Genomic DNA, 24,300 nt, shown 5'->3' with positions numbered 1-24,300 from the left:
ACAGGTGTCAATACCATCAAAATAAATAGAATTATAGCTATATACACATCATTAATAAAATAGAATAATACATATGTGCAAATACTTGCCCAAGATCACATAACAGACAAGCAGTGGAGGTGACAGTAGAACCTATGACCTTCTGATTCCTCAGCCCGTGCTCTATCCACCACGCCACACTGCTTCTCTACAGTAATAGGCACTCAATAAATACGATCGACTGTGACTCACAGAGGAAGTTTTGGTGCGGACTCACTGCTGGACACTCCTGCCCCTTATAATGATGGTATTTTTTAAGCGCTTACTATGTGCAAAGCACTGTTCTAAGTGCTGGGGGGATACAAGGTGATCAAGTTGCCCCCGTGGGGCTCACAGTCTTAATCCCCATTTTACAGATGAGGTCACTGAGGCACAGAGAAGTGCCCAAAGTCACCCAGCTGACAAGTGGCCGAGCTGGGATTAGAACCCATGACCTCTGACTCCCAAGCCCGGGCTCTTTCCCCTGAGCCACCCGGCTTCTCGAGTCCCTTGCCTTGAAGATGGTGGAAGAGGGGGAGTGTGATGAGGACTCCTAAGGGGTGATTTGAGCAGCAGATGCAAGAATTCATCCAGACTGCAGTAGAGGGCTCTGGGCTTTCTCCTCCATGAGAAAGGCAGAAGGCAGATTCAATCAATCAATCAATCAATCAATCATATTTATTGAGCGCTTACTGTGTGCAGAGCACTGTACTAAGCGCTTGGGAAGCACAAGTTGGCAACATATAGAGACAGTCCCTACCCAACAGTGGGCTCACAGTCTAAAAGGGGGAGACAGAGAACAAAACCAAACAAAATAAAATAAATAAAATAATAAAATAAAATAAAATCAGAAATATTGTGCTCCCTAAAGGGCAGGCGCAGTGTCCAATTCCAAACTGGGTATTCTGGGTATGTCCCTTCCCTTCCCCACGGCACCTGTATATACGTATATATGTTTGTACATATTTATTACTCTATTTTACTTGTACATATCTATTCTATTTATTTTATTTTGTCAATATGTTTGGTTTTGTTCTCTGTCTCCCCCTTCTAGATTGTGAGCCCACTGTTGGGTAGGGACTGTCTCTATATGTTGCCAACTTGTACTTCCCAAGCGCTTAGTACAGTGCTCTGCACCACAGTAAGCACTCAATAAATACGATTGATTGATTGATTGATTGATTATTCTCTCCCACGGTTTAGTACCGTGTTCTGCACACAGTAAGTGCTTAATAATAATAATGGTGCTTATTAAGCAGGCCTTCCCAGACTGAGCCCCCTCTTTCCTCTCCTCCTCCCCATCACCCCCCCGCCCTACCTCCTTTCCCTCCCTACAGCACTTGTATATATTTGTACAGATTTATTACTCTATTTTACTTGTATATATTTACTACTCTATTTTATTAATGATGCACATACAGCTATAATTCGATTTATTCTGATGGTTGTGACAACTATCTACGTGTTTCGTTTTGTTGTCTGTCTTCCCCTTCTAGACTGTGAGCCTGTTGTTGGGTAGGGACCGTCTCTTTATGTGTCCGACTTGTACTTCCCAAGCGCTTAGTACAGTGCTCTGCACACAGTAAGCGCTCAATAAATATGATTGAATGAATGAATGTTAAGCACCATTCTAAGCCCTGAGGTAGATACAAGACTGATTCTAGACTGTATCAAGACTGTACAAGATAAGATTGACTGAGCCCCACGTGGGACAACTTGGTTATTTTGTATCTACCCCAATGCTTGGCACGTAGTAAACACGTAACAAATACCATGATAATAATAAAAATTATTAATTATTATAAGAATTATCATTATTAATAATAATGGTATTTGTTAAGCACTTACTATATGCCTAGCACTGTTCTAAGCGCTGGGGTAGATACAAGGTAATCAGGTTGTCCCACATGGGGCTCACAGTCTCAATCCCCATTTTACAGATGAGGTAACTGAGGCACAGAGAAGTTAAGTGACTTGCCCAAGGTCACCCAGCTGATAAGTGGCAGAGGCGGGATTAGAACCCACATCCTCTGACTCCCAAGCCTGTGCTCTTTCCACTAAGCCACACTGTTTCTCTATTACAAACTAACCAAGTTGGACACAGTCCCTTGTCCCACATGGGACTCACAGTCTTAATCCCATTTTGGATGAGGTAACTGAGGCACGGAGAAGTGAAACGACTTGCCCAAGGTTACCCAGCAGACAAGTGGTAGAGGTGGGATTAGAACCCAGGTCCTTCTGAATTCCAGGCCTTTGCTTTATCCACTAGGCAATGCTGCTTCCCCATAGTATAATAATAATAATGGCATTTGTTAAGTGCTATGTGCGAAGCACTGTTCTCAGTGGAAAGAGCACAGGCTTGGGAGTCAGAGGTCATGGGTTCAAATCCTGGCTCTGCCAATTGTCAGCTGTGTGACCTTGGGCAAGTCACTTAACTTCTCTGGGCCTCAATTACCTCATCTGTAAAATGGAGATTAAGACTGTGAGGCCCCCATGGGACACCCTGATCACCTTGTATCCTCCCCAGCGCTTTGAACAGTGCTTTGCACATAGTAAATGCTTAACAAATGCCATCATCATACAAGGCGATCAGGTTGTCCCACGTGGGGCTCCCAGTCTTAACCCCCATTTTACAGATGAGGCAGCTGAAGCTCAGAGAAGCTAAGTGACTTGCCCAAGGTCACACAGCAGACATGTGGCGGAGCCGGGATTTGAACCCATGACCTCTGACTCCAAAGCCCAGGCTCTTTCCCCTGAGCCACGCTGCTTCTCTTCAAATCGGCTCTTCAAATCTCGATTGTGGACTCCTCATGGACAAGGAACATGTCTATTGACTCTGTTATAGTGTAGTCTCCCAAGTGTTTAGTACAGTGCTCTACACACAGTAACTGTTTACTATATACTATTACTATTGCTAGCACAGAAGCAGTGTGGCTTAGTGGAAAGAGACCGGGCTTGGGAGCCAGAGGTTGTGGATTCTAATTCCGCTCCACCCTCTGTCAGCTGTGTGACTTTGGGCAAATCACTTCACTTCTCTGGGCCTCAGTAATCTCATCTGTAAAATGGGGAGGAAGACTGTGAGCCTCACGTGGGACAACCTGATTACCTTGTATCTACCCCAGCACTCAGAACAGTGCTTGGTACATAGTAAATGCTTAACAAATACTATTTTTATTAATAAACTTTGCCAACTGGAGAGAATAGCAGCAGCAGCAGCAGCAGCAGCAGCAGCAGCAGCTCCAGGTTCTTGTTCCTAAAATCTTAACAGTGTGCTCCTTGTCAGTCAGTCAATTATATTTATTGAGCACTTACTGTGTGCAGAGCACCATACTAAGTGCTTAAGAGAGTACAATATAACAATAAACAGACACATTCCTTGTCCACAATGAGCTTACAGTCTAACGGGAGAAGACATAATACAAATAAGGGAACATATCTACCAACTCTGTCATAGTGTACTTTCCCAAGTGCTCAGTACAGCTAGAGAAGTGGTGTGGCTTGGTGGAAAGGGCCCAGGCTTGGGAATCAGAGGTCATGGGTTCTAATCACGCTCCGCCACTTGTCAGCTGTGTGATTTTGGGCAAGTCACAACTTCTCTGTGCCCCTGTAAAATGGGGATTGACACTGTGAGCCCCACGTGGGACAACTTATCTTGAATCCCCCCCCCAGCGCTTAGAACAGTGCTTTACATGTAGTAAGCGCTTAACAAATACCATTATTATTATTATTATTATTACAGCACTCTGCACACAGAAAGACTCAATAAATACCAGTGATTGATTCATTTTCCATCTGTAGGAGTCCTTGTGAGCTCCTGGAGGGAAGTTCCGCTTCCCCTGCAGGTTTCCAAGTTCTTAGCTCAGTGCTCTGCACACCATGAGTACCAACTTTTCCTTTTGAAGCGCTTAGTACAGTGCTCTGCAAACAGTAAGTGCTCAATAAATGTGATTGAATGAATAATGAATGGGACAGCGTGCCGGGGGTGGAGTAGGAGGGAGAAGAAGAGGGGAGGGGGGGCAGAGAGGAAGGGAGGGGAAGGTGGTATTCCTCACTTGAGAAAACTGCTGTTTTGTTGCTTCCCAGCTCCTCAACGGGCATGGGGAGCCAGGGCTCTGGGCCCTCCTCGCTCCCCGGGTTTGCCCAGGCAGCCACTGGGCAGGGACAAGGGGCGAGACTCTTGAGCCACAGTGGTACAGGTAGTCCATGGATATGCAACAATTGCATGGGTCAGAACCCGGTCCAACTGTGGCAGGGCCCGAGTGGCCCTACAGTGACCGTTGGGCCCCCAGCCCAGGTCCACACCAAGGTACCAGCCCCGGAGGGTTTCCCCAGGGAGGCTGGGCTCGGGGAAGGTGGGCAGGTGGCCCTTCTCATGGGGCCCAGGGCAGGAGGGGCAGAACCTGCTGTGCCCAGCCCCTGTGCCAACCTCAAGTGGAGCAGCAGCGGTGGCAATGCCCTCCTCCTTTGGCTACTTGGGGATAGAGGGGGGTGCTGCCACCTGGACTCCACCACTGGCTCCTCTCCAGCTTCAGCAGACAGGGCCGGGTAAGGCAGCCCAAAAAGCCACAAGGAGGGCAATGTCAACCCCGTGGCCTCCATTAGCCGGCCTGTGCCACACACAAACGAGGTTCTTGAGGATTGTGCGGAAGATGGGGTTACCCGTGAATTCGGCATTTCACCTTCGGAAAGTTTGGAGCCCGAGAAAAACCTCTGGGAAGAAGAGACCAGACGCCAGGCGGAGCTGTGTGGGAAATACTGGTCTTTATTGGCACTAGATTACAGCCTGCACTTCGGATGTCCTTCCCTCACAAACAAGTCAGATCGAGGGAAATGGATTAACACACGTAAAGGAACGGCACACTCAGACATTAATATTCAAGGATCTGTTAAAAAAGGGATGGGGGTGAGAGGGGAGGCTTTTCAGTGTTGGGCCCCAAGCAACCCCAAGTTGGGCTACCTGGGAGGGCTCCTAATTATTGTTGGGTCTCTTTGTGGGTGAAAGGGATGGGGGGGGGGGGCACCTCTAAACCAGCAGTTGTCCCTCTAAAGGAGGAGGAAATCCATGGATTGTTCACTACCATTCAACCTCTCCATCTCTGCTCCATTGCAGTAAAAGCCTCAAGTCTTGGTTGAAGAGGGGGAAGAGGGGAGGAGCGGGGACAGGAACAAGGGATAGGTAGGACTTGGGGGTGGATGGAAGGATCAACTGCCTCAGGAGGAGGAAACTGGAAAACCTATATTGTAAGTACTTCATGGACAGGGATCGGGTCAACCAACTCATTTGTACTTTCCCAAGCGCTTAGTATGATGCTCTGAACAACAATAAATTCCATTCATTGATTGATTTCTAACTTCTCATCTCAGATTGTAAAAGTACTTCCACCTTGGGGCTGGATTCCCACTCATCCGACTCACCGAGATCTGATTCTCAGAGAGTGGAAATCCGATTTCCAGGCCGTTGGCTTCAGCTGGGCGGGGAAGAAGGGTGTCCGATTTAGATCCGTGATTTACTTGGACGTAGAAGAGACCAGACTCCAAACTGAAGGGTAGGGTGGAGTCAGGCCTGAGGGCGTTGATCTCAAACATCCATTCCAATTCTCAAGCAGAGACTGAGGCTGGGTGGCCAACAGGCCCTTTCTGGCCCCCTGCTTCTCCTGTTTCTTGGCCCTCTGGGCCTGCAAATTCTCTCCGGATTTCTCCCGAAAATCACCTCCTAGAGGGCAATCCAGACAGAAGGTTTCCTCTAGAGTCTGTCCTTTCTCAAAACAAAAAAGCCATCAGCCCAGTGAGAATGCGGTGCTGTAGGAGTCACTCTTAGCTTAACCAGAGGGCACTGGGTCAGTCATGATGCCAAGATGAGCCGATCCCCAGATCGCTGGGGATGGGGTGGAGGGGCATCTTCTGCCCATTCAGGTCGAGAAAGAGCGGCAGCAATAGCATCTTCGGTCCCAAAACATCCAGGTAGGGACACTTTTTGATGGATCCCTGGACACTGGTTCCTGGAGTTGGACTGTGCAGGGGGTGGGTGTTGGGGAGTGGCATGTGTTTGTGTGTGTGTGTTTTTGTTACGCAGGTCAGGCCTGAGCTTCTACAATGAGGTCAGGATTTAATTTGGGGACTGGGCTACACTGTTGTAACCCTCAGATGAAAAGCAAGGATGGGCTCTGGGTTTTTTGTTGTTCTTGTTGTTTAAAAGCATGCTGAAATTCAATTTGGGATTTTTTTCAAAAGATAGACTCCTTGTACGGACCTGAGAGCCCTTGGTGCTTTTCTGAATAACCTTGTCCTTATGGATCCCAGAAGGCAAAGCAGCCCTAAAACAGGGATGTTTTCAGCTGAGGACGGCTCTGGAAGGAGCTGGATGGGGCAACGGGAGGTGAAAGAAGTACTTCGGAGTTCATGGCTCTCAAAATTCAGACTGCTTGAATTTTCAAGTCTTAAGCCCATTTCTTGCCCCTTGGCTAATTCAGAGAGGAGAGGTGGGCAACCCCTAGCCCGGCAGCTCCAATTCCCCTCTGCTGGTTGGCCCCCTTACTAACAATTACTGCAGAAGGGACCCCCATCCATTCCTCAACATCACACCAATAACTCGATCCCAATTCCCTGAGGGGCCGAGACCGCTTTCTGAAAGCCCTTATCCATCTGTGTTGTCAGTTCCATGCTTCCTCCTTGGAACAAGTGTTCCTTCTGCAAAATGGACCCTCGGCAGGGCCTCAAGGCAACAACCTGGAAATAAAAGGCTTGCTTGGCACTTGTCAGACAAGAAAAGGATCCCACTTCACTGCCACTTCCTTGGTTTTGACCCCTGCAACATTCTAGCTAAACTTGCCCATTTGCTTCAGAACTTCAGTAGTTCTTCAACTCCTCAGATTGCCTCTATGCCTTTCTCCAATAAAAGACCAACTGATCCCAGAGACAAGCAACTCTCTCTACAACCTCGACACCAGAAATCTCAATCGTTGCTGTGGGTTGAAAGGTATCAGCTCAAATGGATAATTACCCATTTGGGATCATGTTTTTTTTTTTCATTTAGATTAATTTCTGCCTCCTCCCCTCTAGACTGTAAGCTCATTGTGGTCAGGGAACATGTTTACCAACTCTGTTATATTGCACTCTCTAGTCTAGCTTCTAGTCTAGTCACAGTCTTCTAGATTTTGAGCCCCTTGTTGGGTAAGGATTGTCTTTATTTGTTGCCAGATTGTACTTTCCAAGTGCTTAGTACAGAGCTCTTTACAATAAGCACTCAATAAAGATGATTGAATGAATGAATGCTCTTCCAAGTGCTTAGTACAGTGCTCCGCACACTGTAAGCATTCAATAAGTATGACATTGATTACCCATGAGGAACTTATTCATTAGTTCACTTGTTCATTCATTCATTCATTGTCAGTCAATGAGAGCAAATCATTTGAGGGCTGCCTCCTAAAGACCCAGCGCTGGCAAAGGGGCAGCACGAAAAGATGGGGACAAATACCTTTGATCTTACCCAGGGGACCATTTTAGATACTCTTCCCTTCCTGGAACCTGCTCCCTGCCTTGGGGGGAAATACCAGTTAGATGAGTGTAATACTTTCCCTCCCTCCAACAGCAGGACTACTGCTCCTTCCATCTTCTCCTCAGGAATTCTCCAGGGTCTAATTCTTCCATCGAAACATTGATCTTCACTTCGGATGAGAATCTCTCCCTCCTAGAACAGTCCGATTAAGTGCTGGGTTTCTGTACCAGCCACTGAGAATTTTCCAGCCCCTAATGGCCTTGAAGTCTACATTATGGCCTCCATTCTCAATTCCTCACTGGGTACCAATCTGCTGTTTCCCTAGTGATGCAGTCTTAGGCAGAGGTCAGACGTAGCAAAAGATCCCTTCCAATTTAAGTACACAGAATTAACCATCTTCGTGATCATTCGCTGTCCAGTTCAAGGAGAGGAATTTGCCTTATTGTGGGAAGTCGAGTTCTCTCTGTCGGTGGTGGGATCAGGGATGGGGGAGCCAAGTTTCCATTCTAAATGCTGTGGTCCCGTGGCAGAGCTAGGTGGACTTCTGCAAAGGAAAATATACAGGAAGGATCCCAGCTGCCAGCCAAATGGTTTCAATTATTGTCAAGTTGCTCTGAGAAAAGCTCTTTGCTCAGGAAGGCTTCCTTCCATTAAGATTGCTTCCCGTGGATTTCTGGGTTGTGTCACGAAGAGAATCATCTCCAGAGGGCTGAGTCACTGCATCTCAGGCTTCGGAAGTCACCCACGGTTCAGCGAGAAGGGGGCTTGTTCTAATCCTGGGGATCTGATAAAGGAACGTGTAACCCTCTTCTTCCCAGTTTTTAAACCTTTACTAGAGACCCACCGGCTTTCCACTTTTCAAACCGGCTCTTTGAAAACATAAAACCTCTTCTAGGGGCGACCGGGAGGCAGTTGGCTCCCTGTCCCCTCAATCCAACACGAGGTATTCCTTCAGCTTCAGGTGTCCTTCCCCTCCCTTGCCACGTGATGAGTCTCGCATCCAGAGCCAACCTCTAGGAAACCGCCTTGCTGGACTATCCTGAGCTGTTCTCCTTTCCTTGGTTGGAGTCCCACAGGTCAGAGATCTTCAGGAAGCCAAACATCTTAAGCTCATTATGGGCGGGGGATGCTAATTTCTCTGGCAGTGTATTCTCTCAGGAGCTTAGAACAGTGCTCTGCACGTAGTAAGCGCTCAATAAATACCATTGAGTGATTGATCTGGCCAGTAGCACCACCTCCTGAGACAAACCAATCTGGATGATCAATTCCAGACTGCGCAGTTGACCCCCTTCTCTCACCCCCACCGCCAAATTTCTATGGTTCATTTGCCAGGTCCCCGTATCCGAAGCAGAGCCTCCGACTCAGGGCCAAATTCATGAGCTCGGACAGCTTGCCACCTGGAGATGATCAAGTGAGCCCCAAATCTCTATGCCTTTAACCTTCTAGAGACTGCATCTAAGGGAAGAGGCACTGTTCATTTGTGGATCCCTTTCCTGTTGCCTCACGAGGTGAAACTTCAAAATTTTAGGCCCCCCCACCCCAGGATCAGGGAAGAATCAACAGGTTTGTAAACAGCAATGATTCTGAGATGGCAGCTCCAGCAGTCAGCACAGTCAATGGCTTTCTTGTACTCTTTAACTACTCTCTGATCTCACCGTTGATTTCTTCCACCTAAGATATGGTGAAAAACATATTGCCCCACTGGATGCCTCAACACTGGCTTCTTCCTCTTCGAGCGCAGTGGCCTCAAGACCAGCACTGAAAGCCAACGGGGAGCGACGTTGGCTCATCCAGCCCGGAAGACAGTTTCGGGGTCAGGAGGGAATCGGTTCTGAGCTAGCGCCTGGGTGAAGAGAGGCAGAGCGATTTCCAAGTCACCGCTAATCAGGCCAATCTCTTGAGCTGCTCAGCTGGATAAAACTACATGAACTATGAGTTGTTGAGTTCACTTGCTCAAGTTGTTGAGTTTTGGATAGGACAAAAATCTCTCATCTGCTGTATGTCACAACTTCTCTGTGCCTCAGTTACCTCATCTGTAAAATGGGGATTAAGACTGTGAGCTCCATGAGGGAAAGGGACTATGTCCAACCTTAGTTTGTATCTACTCCAGCGCTTAGAAAGTGCTTGACATATAGTATGAACTTAACAAATACCATCATTATGATTAAAACCCCATTGGAAGTGCTTCTTCAGGAGCGCTTACTACTTTTCAAGATCCCACACCGCCTGGACTCCCCATGAGTGGCTGCCCAGGAGAACAAGAGGTCTATTTGTCAGCTGCCTAGTTTTCTGAAGATACGGATTATTTTTAAAATACTGGTCGAATTTGGAGAAAACTGAATTCCCTGTTAAAGTTGCCTCCATTCAGGAAGAAAGTCATCCCAGCCTGGTCACTTCTCCAGAACTTCCTAAGTAACTCCGCACACTGGGTCTACAGGCCTGTGCCCACCTCAGACTGGCTTTGAGTATACAGGGCCTGTGTCCAACCAGCTTGTGGCTGGCAGAGGACTGTGAAACGTTTCTTCCCGTGGCCCGAGACCATCTGTTTTGGAGAAAGAGGAGGTGGGAAAAGTTCCCCTGGAGGAATTACCATGTCCTATGGAAATGATGAGTTTGTAAAGAGTGCAGCAGCTGAAGCAGACATCAAGGTCCTAACGGGAGACAAACGGATGCCCTCTGTTTAGTGAGGTAAAAAAGAACCCTCAAACTACCACTATTTGGAACGGGAGAGAAGGAAGGGAAGAAAGGAAAAAGGTCCCCCTGTGGAACATTTTTAATTTTAAAAACCAGACACTAATATATTTTTCTTCTGAGTACGAGGAAAAGACCCTTCCGGGAGCTAACCAACCCCTAGCATCTAAACAGAAAATCTTTCTTCACTACATAGGAACTTCACTGTGTGGCAACAGGATTACAAAACTACAGCAAGACACTCTCAAAGTACGGTACTCTCAGACTCCCCTCAGCTAGGTTTTCTCGTCCTGGATTTAAGATTCCGAGCTAAGGCCCCGGATGTCACCCAGTTCCACTGGTGGTCACTGTGGCAGAACCGTGACAGTGACGGAAAAGAAGTCCGGCCAAGAAGCTCTCCACTTCTACGTTGCGGGCAGTTTGGGAGGCATCGATGACTCCCCCAGAGTATTCTGCTTCTCCCTTGGCCGGTCCCTTGAATTCGCATCAGCTCACGGCTCTGCCGTGGAGCAAGCCCCGTCGCTACACACCAGGTATCTGACGTAGGAAAAGGCTCATCAGGGTACTCCCTTTCCTGCCTGAGCTCACTGAATTTGCAGGGTAAGGTTAAAATCCAGGACTCTGCTTCATGTAAAATCAAGGACTCTGCTTCATGCAGGGAAATTACTGGGGTTCGACATGAAACAAAATACGGGTAGATCTGCATACATTCATACTGGTACACACGCGTGCATACCTACACACACACAGACTCACAAGCCAGACTGACACAGGGGCAGGAGTATGGGGAAATAATAGGTAAGGTTTCTCCTAGCATTTCCTTGGGGAGTTAATGCAGTTAAGCATCAAAGCCAGCTAGCACATGGGGATTCTACCTGCATTCTTCCAAGGACACAAACGGAATCTGTGTGTCTAAGAGGCAAAAATTGTTAAAACTGTTGGATGCCTGGCTCACAAGACTCTAGGCAGCAGGATTTGAGCTACACAGCTACAGGACAAAGCCTCCATTTTCCAGTTAGAGGCATTAACACAATCCCTTCCAAGTAAATGCATTAATAGCACCAATTCATGCCGCATTAAAATACTTTCTTGGCACGATTTCCTCTTCTGGCCCGTAGAAGCCATTAGCGAGTCATTTACAACCCTGCTGCCCTAACTTTTCTGTAGCCAGTCCAGTAAAATGAGGGCTAGATCATTAAAAAGAGTATACGTGCTATGGATGTTGAAGCTGCAGCTCTGAGTTGGCCAGCCAAGCAGTCTCCAGACATTAAGTCTGTAATTCCAGAACTGAACTGGAAGGCAGGAGATGGTTGTGTCCTTGTCTGCCACTTAGGGCAGCGGGCATTTTTTCTAGGTTTCTCCTTTGCTTTGTGGGCAGGAACCTGATTAGCAAAAATATGCGGGGCCGTGACTTTCAGGCAGCCAAGCCCTGGGTTTGCTGTGCAAAAGTCAATTCCCATCCAACTGAAATCCTGGACCTCGGATTTCCTTTTATCTAACAGCAGGATTTATCGTGATAAAACCGCCGGTCCTGACTTTTGGCGTGGCGGGAAGTTCCAAGATGGAAAAAGAAAAAAGGCTGGAAAATAGGTAAAAGAAGAAACTAGATGTCGGCTAGCTGAAGACAGTCCTTCAATCGGCCAATCGGTCACAACTGTATTTAAATTGTTGGTTTCTATTTAATGGGGTTGGGGAAGGAGGTAGGAGAGAGAATTTCTCAAAACTTGGAGTTTTTATTCAAATTTTTAAATAAAGGAGTACTGCAGATTGAATTTCACACCTTGGCTCTGCTTCGACAAAAGGAGATAGCCTTTGGAATTAAGCAGCCGCCTCCTGTCTCAAGCCAAGGATTAACTAATGCCCCTTGTCATGCCCACGACCCTCTCAACAGATTCCCAACCCTTCAGATCCATTTCCCAACTAAATCACACTGTTGGCAAATAAGAAAGCACAAAATTTAGATCAGTTAAACGAAAGCATTCGGAGAGTTGTGCCGACGCAGCATGTAGCTATTCTAACGAAAGGGAAGAGCCTTCTACCTCAGCTTCCCGGGTGTCAGCTGTACCCTGCAGATGCCAGCGACAAGCGAAGCATTCTGAGTTCGCTCCACGGGGCCATGAAAAGTGCCGCCGTGCTACCAACTAGGTGGAGGGAATGCCCAGATATTTCCCTTCCAGGTCACCTCGTTGGCCCCCTCATCGCAAGGTGCAGACACCGCACTTGGGCAAGGACAATCTCGATACCTTAACTCTAATACAATATTAAGTTAGGCCCAGGGCAAGGCGTACAGATAGGGAAAGAGACCCATCGGCAATAAGTAGGAACCTTTTGGAAACGATTCCCCACCAGCAGGGCAGACGTGGTTCTTAGATGCTCCGCTTCTTTAGACTTGAATCCTGAAAACTCCAGTTCAAGTCTCCATTCTTATCTGGATTGGGAGTCACTTGCTTCTGGCCGGCTGATTTTTTTTTTTTAAAGGCATTCTTCACGTCTCCTTGGAGTGGAAAAGTGGAAAAAGTGGCTGAGATGGTAGGAGGGGCTGAGCATCACGGGGCAGTCTGATGGCTAGCAGACCCTCCCCTCACTTAGGTTGAGGTGGGAAATGACTGAAGGTCTGCAGAACAACCGGGAGCGGGGTTGGGGGTGAGAGGGAAAAGTGACTGGCCAGCCACTAGCCCCGTCACAAAAGTATCTGAAAGATTCAAGGTCAATTTACTGAGATACTCGTTTCCTCAGAAGTGCTCCGGGGAGAAAGAAAACAATCCTGCAAAATCAAAGAGTTACATCCCTCCTGCTCAAAAATCATTTAGTCGCATTATATAATTGACTATATACACACACATAGAGTCGATAAACGTAACGTGCAGTGTGACCTATCTGTGGGTCTGAACAGCTCATTACAGGACAGACTCTAAGACTTTAAGAGTTGATCTCACACTGGTAGCCTTTAATTGAGGAAAAAAAAAAATCAAAATTAAAAAGAAAGGAAAAAAAAAAAACTCCCTGGCTAGGGCTGGGGTCAGACACAGGAACACTTCAGAATGCAAGGCAGAGGGGGAAGGCTGCTGCCTCTTTCCAGAGGGTAGCGGTGGTGGAAGGGAAGGGACACGTCATGCACAAAATGGACTTTACAAAATACATACCCGCCTCCCCCCACCCTCGAGAAGAAAACCCTCCCCCCACCCCCTCCCACCCCCCGCATTTTACATGGAACAGCCACATCACCAATGCACGCTTCCTCTGCTTCGGGCTGACACCCAGACCTTATGTGAAAGAGGAGGCAAGTGAAGGGAGGGAGAGAGGAGGAGCGAGAGGGAAGGAGATCCGTATTTCAGTCTTATTTTCCAATTTCCGTTTTCGCCTCGAAGGGATCTCGAGTCATCTGACGTCTGACATTGGGCTGTGACTGGTAACCGAGTACGTGGTGGCCATGACCGGGGTACCGTTGTTTGCCAAACAGCCTTGCCTCAACGTTTCAAAGTAGGAGGCCTGGACCGGTTTGTGGTACTGCAGCACTTTTATGGCGTCTTCTATCTTAAACCATTCCCTTTTCCTTCCTGTGGAGCAGAGAGAAGGCGTCGGAGGGTGAGGGGAGCAAGCAGGAGGCTTGGGCCTGCTCACGGGATGAGAGAATCCGCTCAGGATGACGTTACTTTTGATCCACTGAGGAAGGGCTCACCGCAGAGAAGGGAAATGGCACGACAGGCACATCAGACATTTACAGGGCCCGCCACCGCCAACCCCCCAGAACGCAAGGTTGAGCAAACGGAGCTAAATAATGATGAATAATTATGGGATTGGTAAAGTGTTTTACTATGTGTCAGGCACTGGTCTGAGAGCTGGGGCAGATGCAAGTTAATCAGATCGGATATGGGGCTCACAGTCTAAGTAGGAGGGATAATGGGTACTGAATCTCCACTTTACAGATGAGGAAACTGAGGCCCTGAGAAGTGAAGTGACTTGTCCAAGGTTGCACAGCAGGCAAGTGGCAGAGCCGGGATGGGATCCTGGGTCGTCTGGCTCCGAGGCCGGTGCTTTATCCATTAGGCCACACCGCTTCCCAATCTTCCACAGGTGAACGCTCTTCAAAAACTACCTTTAGCCCTACACTGGGGGAACCCTTGGCCATTTGGGAAGTGAATTAATCACCAGCTGTTTGGGGTCCAATGAGTTTCAAGAATCCATTGTGGCCCAGGGAGCTACAAATGGGGTCTCTGGTCAATAGAATGTGGCTGGGCTGACTGCTCACTTCTCACTTCTTCATATTAACGTCTTTCTCCCCCTCTAGACTGTTAAGTTCTTTATGGGCGGGGAGCATGTCTGCTGATTCTATTGTACTGCACTCTCCCAAGCACTTAGAGGAAGCAGCATGGCCTAATAGCCAGAGTATGGGCTTGGGAGTCAGAGGTAGTGGGTTCTAATCCAGGCTATGCCACTGGTCTGCTGTGTGACCTTGAGCAAGCTACTTCACTTCTCTGGGCCTCAGTTACCACATCAGTAAAGTAAGGACTGAAACTGTGAGCCCCATGGGGGACAGGAACTGTCTCCAACCTGATTGCCTTTTATCTATTCCAGGGCTTAGAACAGTGCTTGGCACTTAGTAAGCACTTAAAACCATCATTACTATCATGATTATTAGTAGTATAGTGCTCTGCACACAGTAAGTGCTCAATAAATGCAACTGATTGATTTTCATATGCCTGAAAACTCTCACTGTCTTCCTGTCAGGTTTCTTTTGTCTGACCGCATTTGCTTTTTAAAATTTCCTACAAAATGTTCAGGATGTTCCTGGCTGTGAGTGGTGTCATGTCGGGATGTCACATTGGTGAGAAAAGCATCCACCCGGAACCTCAAGAACAAGAAAGCTCACCAATGTTCACCGAGTCCTCCCAGTCTTCCAACACTTCTGTGACGATGAGCACATAGACAAATGTCCTATGTTTCCTCTCCCGGTTCTGAAGGAAAGAGGGGAGGCGGAGGAAGAGTTTATGCTAGATGGCAAACGAAAACCGGACGGGGTTTGTAAAAGGGGGGCTGGATAAAAAAAAAACCCTTCTATTTCCTTTCCAACCTTCTATAGGGGTTGGGCACTGCCAAGAGGCCTGTTTAGTCTCCATACCCAAACTATCTTCCCTTGACATCAAATTGACAGACACCTTCCCTGCCCACAAGGAGCTTCCAGTCCAGAGGGATGAGCTTACAGTCTAGAATTCAACTCATTCGCTCCCCTATCCCTTCACCTATCTCATACCTATCTCGGCCCTACTGAGAGCTCACCTCCTCCAGCAGGCCTTCCCAGACTGAGCCCCTTCCTTCCTCTCCCCCTCGTCCCCCTCTCCATCCCCCCATCTTACCTCCCTCCCTTCCCCACAGCACCTGTATATATGTATATATGTTTGTACATATTTTTTTTAACTCTATTTATTTAATTTATTTGTACACATCTATTCTATTTATTTTATTTTGTTAGTATGTTTGGTTTTGTTCTCTGTCTCCCCCTTTTAGACTGTGAGCCCACTGTTGGGTAGGGACTGTCTCTATATGTTGCCAATTTGTACTTCCCAAGCGCTGAGTACAGTGCTCTGCACATAGTAAGCACTCAATAAATACGATTGATGATGATGATGATGATACCACTTAACCCACAGCCCTGTATCACTTCCAAAGACCGTTTCTTTGGCTCCTGTGAACGAGGCTCAACACACTGCTGGTGGAGATCTACACATCAGGTCAAACTCGTCCACCTCTAATTCATCCTTGCCTGTTAAACTCTGCCCTCTCCTCTGGCCAGCAACATGATTTTTTCAATCTTACTGAACTCCCAATCCCACTGCCCAGGCCAGTTGTTTCATACATTTAAAGCTCTCCTCAAATCCCTTGTTGCCTCACCTCCTCTAGCTCTTGCGCCTAATGACCTGGCCATATACTTTATTGAGAAAATTGAAACTATTAGGTTTCCGTAAAAATCTCCACTGTTCCTCTCCAGTCCCTTTCTCCTCTTGCCCCTTCTTCAATACTCCCCTCTTTCCCAGCAGTATCTCAAGAGGAGATTCATTCATTCATTCATTCAATCATATTTATTGAGCACTGACAGTGTGCAGAGCACTGTACTAAGCACTCGGGAAGTACAAATTGGCAACATATAGAGATGGTCCCTACCCAACAACGGGCTCACAGTCTAGAAGGGGGAGACAGACAACAAAAACAAAACATGTGGACAGGTGTCAAGTCATCAAAATAAACAGAAATAAAGCTATATGCACATCACTGACAAAATAAATAGAATAGTAAATATGTACAAGTAAAATAAATAGAGTAATAAATCTGTACAAACATATATACAGGTGTTGTGGGGAGGGGAAGGAGGTAGGGCGGGGGGTGATGGGGAGGAGGAGATTTTGCCTTCTCTCAAAATCCACCCCCATCACCTGCACCTCCGACCCCATTATTTCACACCTTCACCCATTCTTTCCCTCATCTGTAAAATGGGGATTAAGACTGTGAGCCCTGTGTGGGACAGGGACTGTGTCCAACCCGATTTGCTTGTATCCACCCCAGCGCTTAGTACACTGCCTGGCACATAGTAAGCGCTCAACAAACACCATTACTACTGTCATCTGTTCAAGGAGAAGGGGGAGAGAGAGGTCAGTCCTCACCAAGCAGGAGCTTAGTAAGCATGATCTGATGGTGGGGAGGAAGAGCTCAAGGAGTGGCCCATTACCGGGGAACTAATAATACTAATAATTGTGGAATACCTGAAGCTCTCACTATATGTCAAGCACTGTACTAAAAGTAAGGGGTAATAGTAATTATGGTATTTATGGTATTTGTTATTCATTCATTCATTCAATCGTATTTATTGAGGGCTTACTGTGTGTAGAGCACTGTACTAAGTGCTTGGGAAGTACAAGTTGGCAACATACTTGTGCCTAACAACTGTTGGGCACTTACTATGTGCCAGGGACTGTTCTAAGCATTGGGATATATACACGGCAATAAGTTTGGACACAGTCCCTGTCCCATATAGGGCTCACGGTCTTAATCCCCAATTTAAAGATGAGGGAACTGAGGCACAGAGAAGTGAAGTGACTTGCCCAAAGTCACACAGCTGACAAGTGGAGGAGCTGGGATTAGAACTCATGACTTTCTGATGCCCAGGCCCATGCTCTATCCATTACACCACGATACTACAAGATAATCAGGTCTCACATGATTCTCACCATCTAAGCAAGAGGAAGGTATTGAGTCCTCATTTTGGCAGGTGGGGGAACTGAGGCCCAGAGATGTGATGGTCACTCCACAGACAAATAAATGGCAGAGCTGGGATCAGAGAAGTGGCGTGGTTCAGTGGAAAGAGCCCAGGCTTTGCAGTCAGAGGTCTTGGGTTCAAATCCTGGCCCCACCAATTGTCAGCTGTGCGACTTTGGGCAAGTCCCTTCACTTCTCTGTGCCTCAGTTACCTCATCTGTAAAATGGGGATTAAGACTGTGAGCCCCCAATGGGACAACCTGATCACCTTGTAACCTCCCTAGCACTTAGAACAGTGCTTTGCACATAGTAAGCACTTAATAAATGCCATCATTATTATCATTATTATCATAATGCAGGTCCTCCGAGTCCCAGGCCCATTCTCTTTCTACTAGGCCACACTGGGACCATCTCTATATGTTGGCGACTTGTACTTCCCAAGCGCTTAGTACAGTGCTCTGCACACAGTAAGCGCTCAATACATACGACTGAATGAATGAATGCTTCCAGCAGAACTGAAGCTTTGAGATACCTGCTACGAGCCCCGAGGGGAGTCCTGCCCCAGGACTCATTGGAAAAGTTGGAATCAAAGGGGGGCCACCGGGAGGCCAAAGGGTGGATGTGGCAAGGGCAAGGATTTCCTGGAGCATTTTCCCAAGCTGTGCACACAGCTCCCCTTCCCCTCTCACTTTCTCCATTTACACAAAAGTCTCCTCACTAGGCTTCTTTTTCCTCCCCTCAAACATCGGGGAAGCACCGTGGCTCAGTGGAAAGAGCCCGGGCTTTGGAGTCATTCATTCATTCTTCAATTGTATTTATTGAGTGCTTACTGCGTGCAGAGCACTGTACTAAGCGCTTGGGAAGTTCAAATTGGCAACATCTAGAGGCGGTCCCTACCCAACAGCGGGCTCACAGTCTAGAGGAGGGGAGACAGATAACAAAACAAAATATATTAACAAAATAAAATAAATAGAATAGTAAATATGTACTATTAAATAAATAAGAGTAATAAATCTGTGCAAACGTACACAGGGGCTATGGGGAGAGGAAGGAGGTGAGGCGGGGGGATTCATTCATTCAATCATATTTATTGAGTGCTGACTGTGTGCAGAGCACTGTACTAGGCGCTTGGGAAGAACAGTGCTAAGCACATAGTAAGAAATGCCATTATAGTCAGAGGTCAGGGGTTCAAATCCCATCTCCACCAATTGTCAGCTGTGTGACTTTGGGCAAGTCACTTCACTTCTCTGTGCCTCAGTTACCTCATCTGTAAAATGGGGATGAAGACGGTGAGCCCCCTGTAGGACAACCTGATCACCTTGTAACCTCCCCAGCACTTAGATCAGTGCTTTGCACACAGTAGGCGCTTAATAAATGCCATTATTTTTATTATTATCCCCATTTCTCCCCGCTCCAGTAGACAAAAGCAGTTCTTTAATAGCCATTTAAAGGAAAAAAGGATTAAGACTTAAAAATATGTCACCCTTGCACTCAGTTGCTTCCCTTTCCCATAATTCATTTTAACGTTTATCTCCTCCCCGTAGCCTGCAAGCTCCTTGTGGGCAGGGATTGTGGCTACCGACTCTACAGTACTGTACTCTCCCAAACACTTAGTACAGTGCTCTGCACACAGTAAGTGCTCAATAAATACCACTGATTGATTCACCAGAAAGTGTCACTGCCATCTAATAAAGCCTGGCTCTCTTGGACTCCTGCAGCTCTTTTTTATTTTCCAAGGTTTTCTTGGAAATAAAAATTTCCAGCAAGCAGGGACTGAGACTTTTTTTAGATTAAAATCTGAAAAATGTCTGGCCTGGGGCCAGTCACATGAGAATACTTAAATATGTTTTTTCTGATTCCAAAGGATTCTCCCCAAACAAATCCACAACACCGAAGTTCTTTTTATATATTATAGTTCAACATCTAAATAGTCAGCCTCTTTATCCTACCACATTTCATTAAACCATAATTTTCACCACACCTCACTAGATTTTCAAATCTTTATCCGAATTGGTTATGTAGCACTCGTTTCACCATTTGGAAAGTTGACAGAAAACTAATGGACTTACCTCGAAAATTCCTACTAATCTTCCCAATGTCCCTTTCACTCCAGCCTGAGGAAAAATTACAGAGAGAGATTAACACTCCAAACTCCCCCAGCTTTTCTTCTCTGTTTTAGTTGTTTCTCAGTCTTTCTGAAGACCTAAAAGAGAAGGAAAGACTGAACAATGACAGTTAGAATACATGTAGCTTAAGAGATTCAAGAGGACGCAGCGACCGTGTTCCTTTCCAGTGGCAAACACACGAAACTTTAATCCATTTGACTGGGAAGAGCTATTTAAAGAGTCAATGGTGGTGCTCTGAGATGCCCCCAGTCAGCTCTCGACTGTGGCGGTGAAGAATACGAGGGAAAACTCAACGCCGAACTGTTGAGATCTGTGCCTTCTAAGTTCATTGCCCCTTGTAAGTAGGCCCTCTTTTCCGGAAGGAAAGCCCTCAAATTCCTAATCTGCTTTGGAGCCGTCCAGAGTTTCAACAATGACGCTGCCGATGGTGAGGTGTTCTGGTATGTGAGTGTTGGGGAGACTTTACCCATGGATATACCGTGGAGACTCCTTTTCCACTCTCCCTCTGCCCTCCACCACCCGGGGAGCGAGCATCCATCAGACACCAAGGGAGCCATCCAATGGCACCCCGTCTCTCCCTCGGCGGGGCATAGGACTGGGGCTGTACTTTAGTTAAAATGCAGCCCTCATATGGGACAAAACGTCCTTCACCTGTGTAACTCACGCCCACCTCCGTGGATTCCTGGGATGGGATGCCTAAACAGGAGCAAATCAATAAAGTCTTTGGGGAGAGCCACTGAAAACTGGAGGGGTAATTGAGCAGAAAGGAAAAAGAAAATGGGCAAAAACACCAGAGGGGGGCAAGTTACAAATTGGAAGTTGAAGTTCTGGTACGCGGGCATCTCCTCCAAGAAGTCTTTCCTGAATAAGCCCTCCTCTCCTCTTCTTCCACTGCCTTCTGCGCCGCTCTTACTAGCTCCTTCATTCATCCTCCCTCCCATCCCCACGGTACAGATGTATATATCTGTAATTTATTTATTTGTCTATCTTTTACATTAATGTCTGTCTCCCCCTCTAGACTGTGAGCTCGCTGTGGGCAGGAATGTGTCCATTTGTTGTTATACTGTACTCTGCCAAGCGCTTAGTACAGTGCTCTGCACACAGTAAGCGCTCAATAAATATGACTGAATGAATGAAGATCCCCAGTCCAAGCTTACCATCGATGAGGCAAATCCTGAGCTGTCGGGGGAGCATAAATAACATTGTTAGGTTGACTGGAAATCCATCTACTAATGAAGGGATTGAGCTGAATTTTTAGTCTTACACTGCTGACCTTAAGATTCATTACAGTGAATATTCCTTGAGAATAGGGACTGTGTCTTGAATGTTTATTGTACTCTCCCAAACCCTTGGGATAGGATAAATACTACTGCCTGAATAGGTGGACTTCTCAAAGTACAGTGATTTCACCATTCGTAATATCAATCACAGAGTCGAAGCGTGGGCTCCCTATACCTAAAGTCAAAGGGTGGTGTTTTTTACAGCAAGTTGGGAGGCATACTTCTTTTTCTGCATTGCAATTTATTTCACTACAATTCCCCTGGCAGGAGCCAGGCAAACACACTGCCTATAGGTCTTTGCTTCTAGCTCTTGTTAGATATTTACAGCCTTCTTGGCATTTATATATATATATACACATATGTGTATTCAATTATTTATTTTAACTATTCAAGGTGTAAACAGTTTTCTGTTTATCCCCACCCCATGAGAGTGTCAGTTCCTTGTGGGCAGGGAGCATGTCATTTCTCTGTTCTGTACTTCCCGAGAGACTAGTAAAATAACTGCACCAAGTGGGTAACAATCATATCTATTGAGCACTTACTGTGTGCACAGCACTGTACTAAGCGCTTAGGAGAGTACAGCAAGAGAATATAACGGCCACATTCCCTGCCCACAACTGGCTTACAGTCTAGAGGATACTTACCAAATGCTGCTACTACTACCATTACTACTGCTGCTACTATTTCATATTCCCCACTTCTGTTCACTTGCCAATATGGCTCTTATCTGCCGTCTCCCAATCCTCTCAGTCAGCATGACTTTCTTATGAACAATCCATCTCCTCACTGATGGAAATGGTTGGGATTCTTCCTAGTCAACTCCAGCTTTGTAAGCTCCATCTCTGAACTGAATGATGCTGTCGGCAGGGAAGGAGATCAGACTGAGAAGGCCAATTCTCCACTCCCACCTCAGGAAGCCCAGAACCTGTTCCTCTCTCCTTCCGAGGGCACCATCCCTTGCTTTCCTCTGTCGGTGGCTTCCTCCGTCCTGGTGGTGCCAGGGAATGGAGCAGATGGTGTATGTTACAGGAGAGCGGGTGGGATGTGGAGAAGGAACAGATTTATGGCAAACATAATTCACTTTCTTTTCCAAGTGGTGGGAAGTCAGGGCTCCTCCGGTTTAGGGGTTCCTGAGTAAAGAGGTTACATGATCTTCAAAGGGAAATGAAGACAATCCATTTTCAGACAACCCCTTTGACAAATGGGAATGTGTTGAGACTGAGAATTATTTCATTTTTGTTCTACAGAGTGCCGTTTCTTAACCTTTTCCTCCTTCAAGGGTTTATCTTGGTCGGCAAGAGCTGAGGAGATTACTCAGGCCTTAGTTGTTTAGATAATGAGAATAAGCAGTATCCAGTCCGCATGCCCTAGCCAGCAGGAGTCCTTAATGGTGAAGATCTGTTTGACTGTCCTTTTTGATCTCCCCCACATCTGAACCTTCACCTCCTGGCTTGCTCCCAAATACTACAGCAAGCAATCTCTGGGTAGGATATTTTTACTCATCACATGGTCACTGCCTGCAGATCAACGTTCGTATCAGTATTACAGCTGACATCAGGCTCTGACGTTTGGGGACGAACCCTCTGATTTTGTCGGCACCAGTTGGACTGCGGGTCTTGAAATCGGAAGGCAAGCGGCAGCGTGGCCTAATGGAAAGAGCCTGGGCCTGGGCATCAGAGGACCTGGGTTCGAATCCCGGCTCTGCCGCTTGCCTGTTGTGCGATTTCGGGGCGAGTCACTTCACTTCTCCGTTTCCTCATCTGTGAAATGGGAATTCAATACCTGCTCTCTCCTCTAGATCGTGAGCCCCATGTGGGGATAGGGAGCATATCCAATCTGATTAACTTTATTATCATTATTAACAACAGTGCTTGGCACATAGTAAGTGCTTAACAAATACCATAATGATAATTAATTAAATATTATAATATTATTATATTATAGTAGTAGTAATAATAGCAATAATAGTAGTACTTAAGTGCTTCCTATGTGCCAAGCACTATTCTGAACATTGGGGTAGATAATAATTATAATAATGATAATAATAATAGTGATAATAATAATGATGATGGCATTTGTTAAGCGCTTACTATGTGCAGAGCACTGTTCTAAGCACTGGGGGGGAATAAAAGGTGATCAAGTTGTCCCACATGGGGCTCACAGTCTTAATCCCCATTTTACAGATGAGGGAACTGAGGCTCAGAGAAGTGAAGTGACTTGCCCAAGATCACACAGCAGATATGTGGCACAGGTGGGATTCGAACCCATGACCTTTGACTCCAAAGCCCGGGCTCTTTCCACTGAGCCACGCTGCTTCCCTAGCATTTGATAGCATGTGTTAAGTGCTTACTATGTGCAAAACACTGCTCTAAGAGCTGGGGGGATACAAAGTAATCAGGTTGTCCCACATGGGGCTCACAGTCTTAAACCCCATTTTACAGATGAGGGAAGTGAGGCACAGAGAAGCTAAGTGACTTGCCCAAAGTTACACAGCTGACAAGCGGCAGAGCCGGGATTAGAACTCATGACCTCTGACTCCCAAGCCCGTGCTCTTTCCACTGAGCCACGCCGCTACAAATTAGTCAGGTCGGACACAGTCCCTGTCCCTCATGGGGCTCACACTCAATCCCCATATTACAGATGAGGTAACTGAGGCCAGAGAAGTAAAGTGACTTACCCAAGGTCACACGGCAGATGTGTAATGGAGCAGGGATTAGAACCCAGGTCCTTCTGACGCCCAGGCGGGTGTGCTATCCACTAAGCCACCCCAGTGCTTAGTACAGTGCTTGGCACGATCCAAGCACTTAACCAAGACCAGAATGATTAAGTTACAAATTGGAGCTGGGTGACAAATCCAAGTTCATTGTCAACGCAGCAAGCCCGAGCTGTGGAGTGTAACACGGTGGCCATGACCGAGAACTAACACATTCTCAAGCCTATTATTTCAGGAATAACAGAAAGCTGAGAAATCACTCCCTCTTACACCCAATCAATCAATGGTGTTTATTGAGCATTTACTGTGCAGAGAGCACTGCACTAAGCGCTTGGGAGAGTATAAAAAACAGGGGTTTTTTTGCTTTGTTTTTTTAAATGGCATTTGTTAAGCACTTACTATGTGCCTGGCACTGTCCTAAGCGCTGGGGTGGAAACAAGCAAATCCGGTGGTACTCAGTCCTTGTCCCAAATGGGGTTCAGTCTTAATCTTACCTCCTTCCCTTCCCCACAGCACCTGTACATATGTATATTTGTTTGTACATATTTATTACTCTATTTACTTTACTTGTACATATCTATTCTATTTATTTTATTTTGTTAGTATGTCTGGTTTTGTTCTCTGTCTCCCCCTTCTAGACCGTGAGCCCACTGTTGGGTAGGGACTGTCTCTATATGTTGCCAACTTGTACTTCCCAAGCGCTTAGTACAGTGCTCTGCACACAGTAAG

The 24,300-nt window shown here is 46.7% G+C and overlaps 1 protein-coding gene across 1 annotated transcript in view; it reads right to left on the bottom strand.

Moving 5' to 3' along the window:
• Positions 1–13,399: 13,399 nt before the first annotated feature.
• Positions 13,400–24,300, bottom strand: part of NUDT3 (nudix hydrolase 3) — a 105,396-nt gene continuing 94,495 nt past the window's right edge. The window contains exons 3-5 of the mRNA XM_038749590.1: positions 19,522–19,566; positions 15,075–15,159; positions 13,400–13,761 (exon numbers count right to left, since the gene is read on the bottom strand). Of these exons, the coding sequence (XP_038605518.1) occupies positions 13,583–13,761; positions 15,075–15,159; positions 19,522–19,566 (309 nt within the window). The 3' untranslated portion in view covers positions 13,400–13,582. The remainder of the gene's footprint in view (positions 13,762–15,074; positions 15,160–19,521; positions 19,567–24,300) is intronic.

The sequence above is a fragment of the Tachyglossus aculeatus genome, chromosome 7 (genome assembly GCF_015852505.1).
Source record: "Tachyglossus aculeatus isolate mTacAcu1 chromosome 7, mTacAcu1.pri, whole genome shotgun sequence".
Lineage (NCBI taxonomy): Eukaryota > Metazoa > Chordata > Mammalia > Monotremata > Tachyglossidae > Tachyglossus > Tachyglossus aculeatus.
Note: the sequence above shows the minus strand (reverse complement) of the source record. Positions and strands in the feature narration are given on the sequence as shown.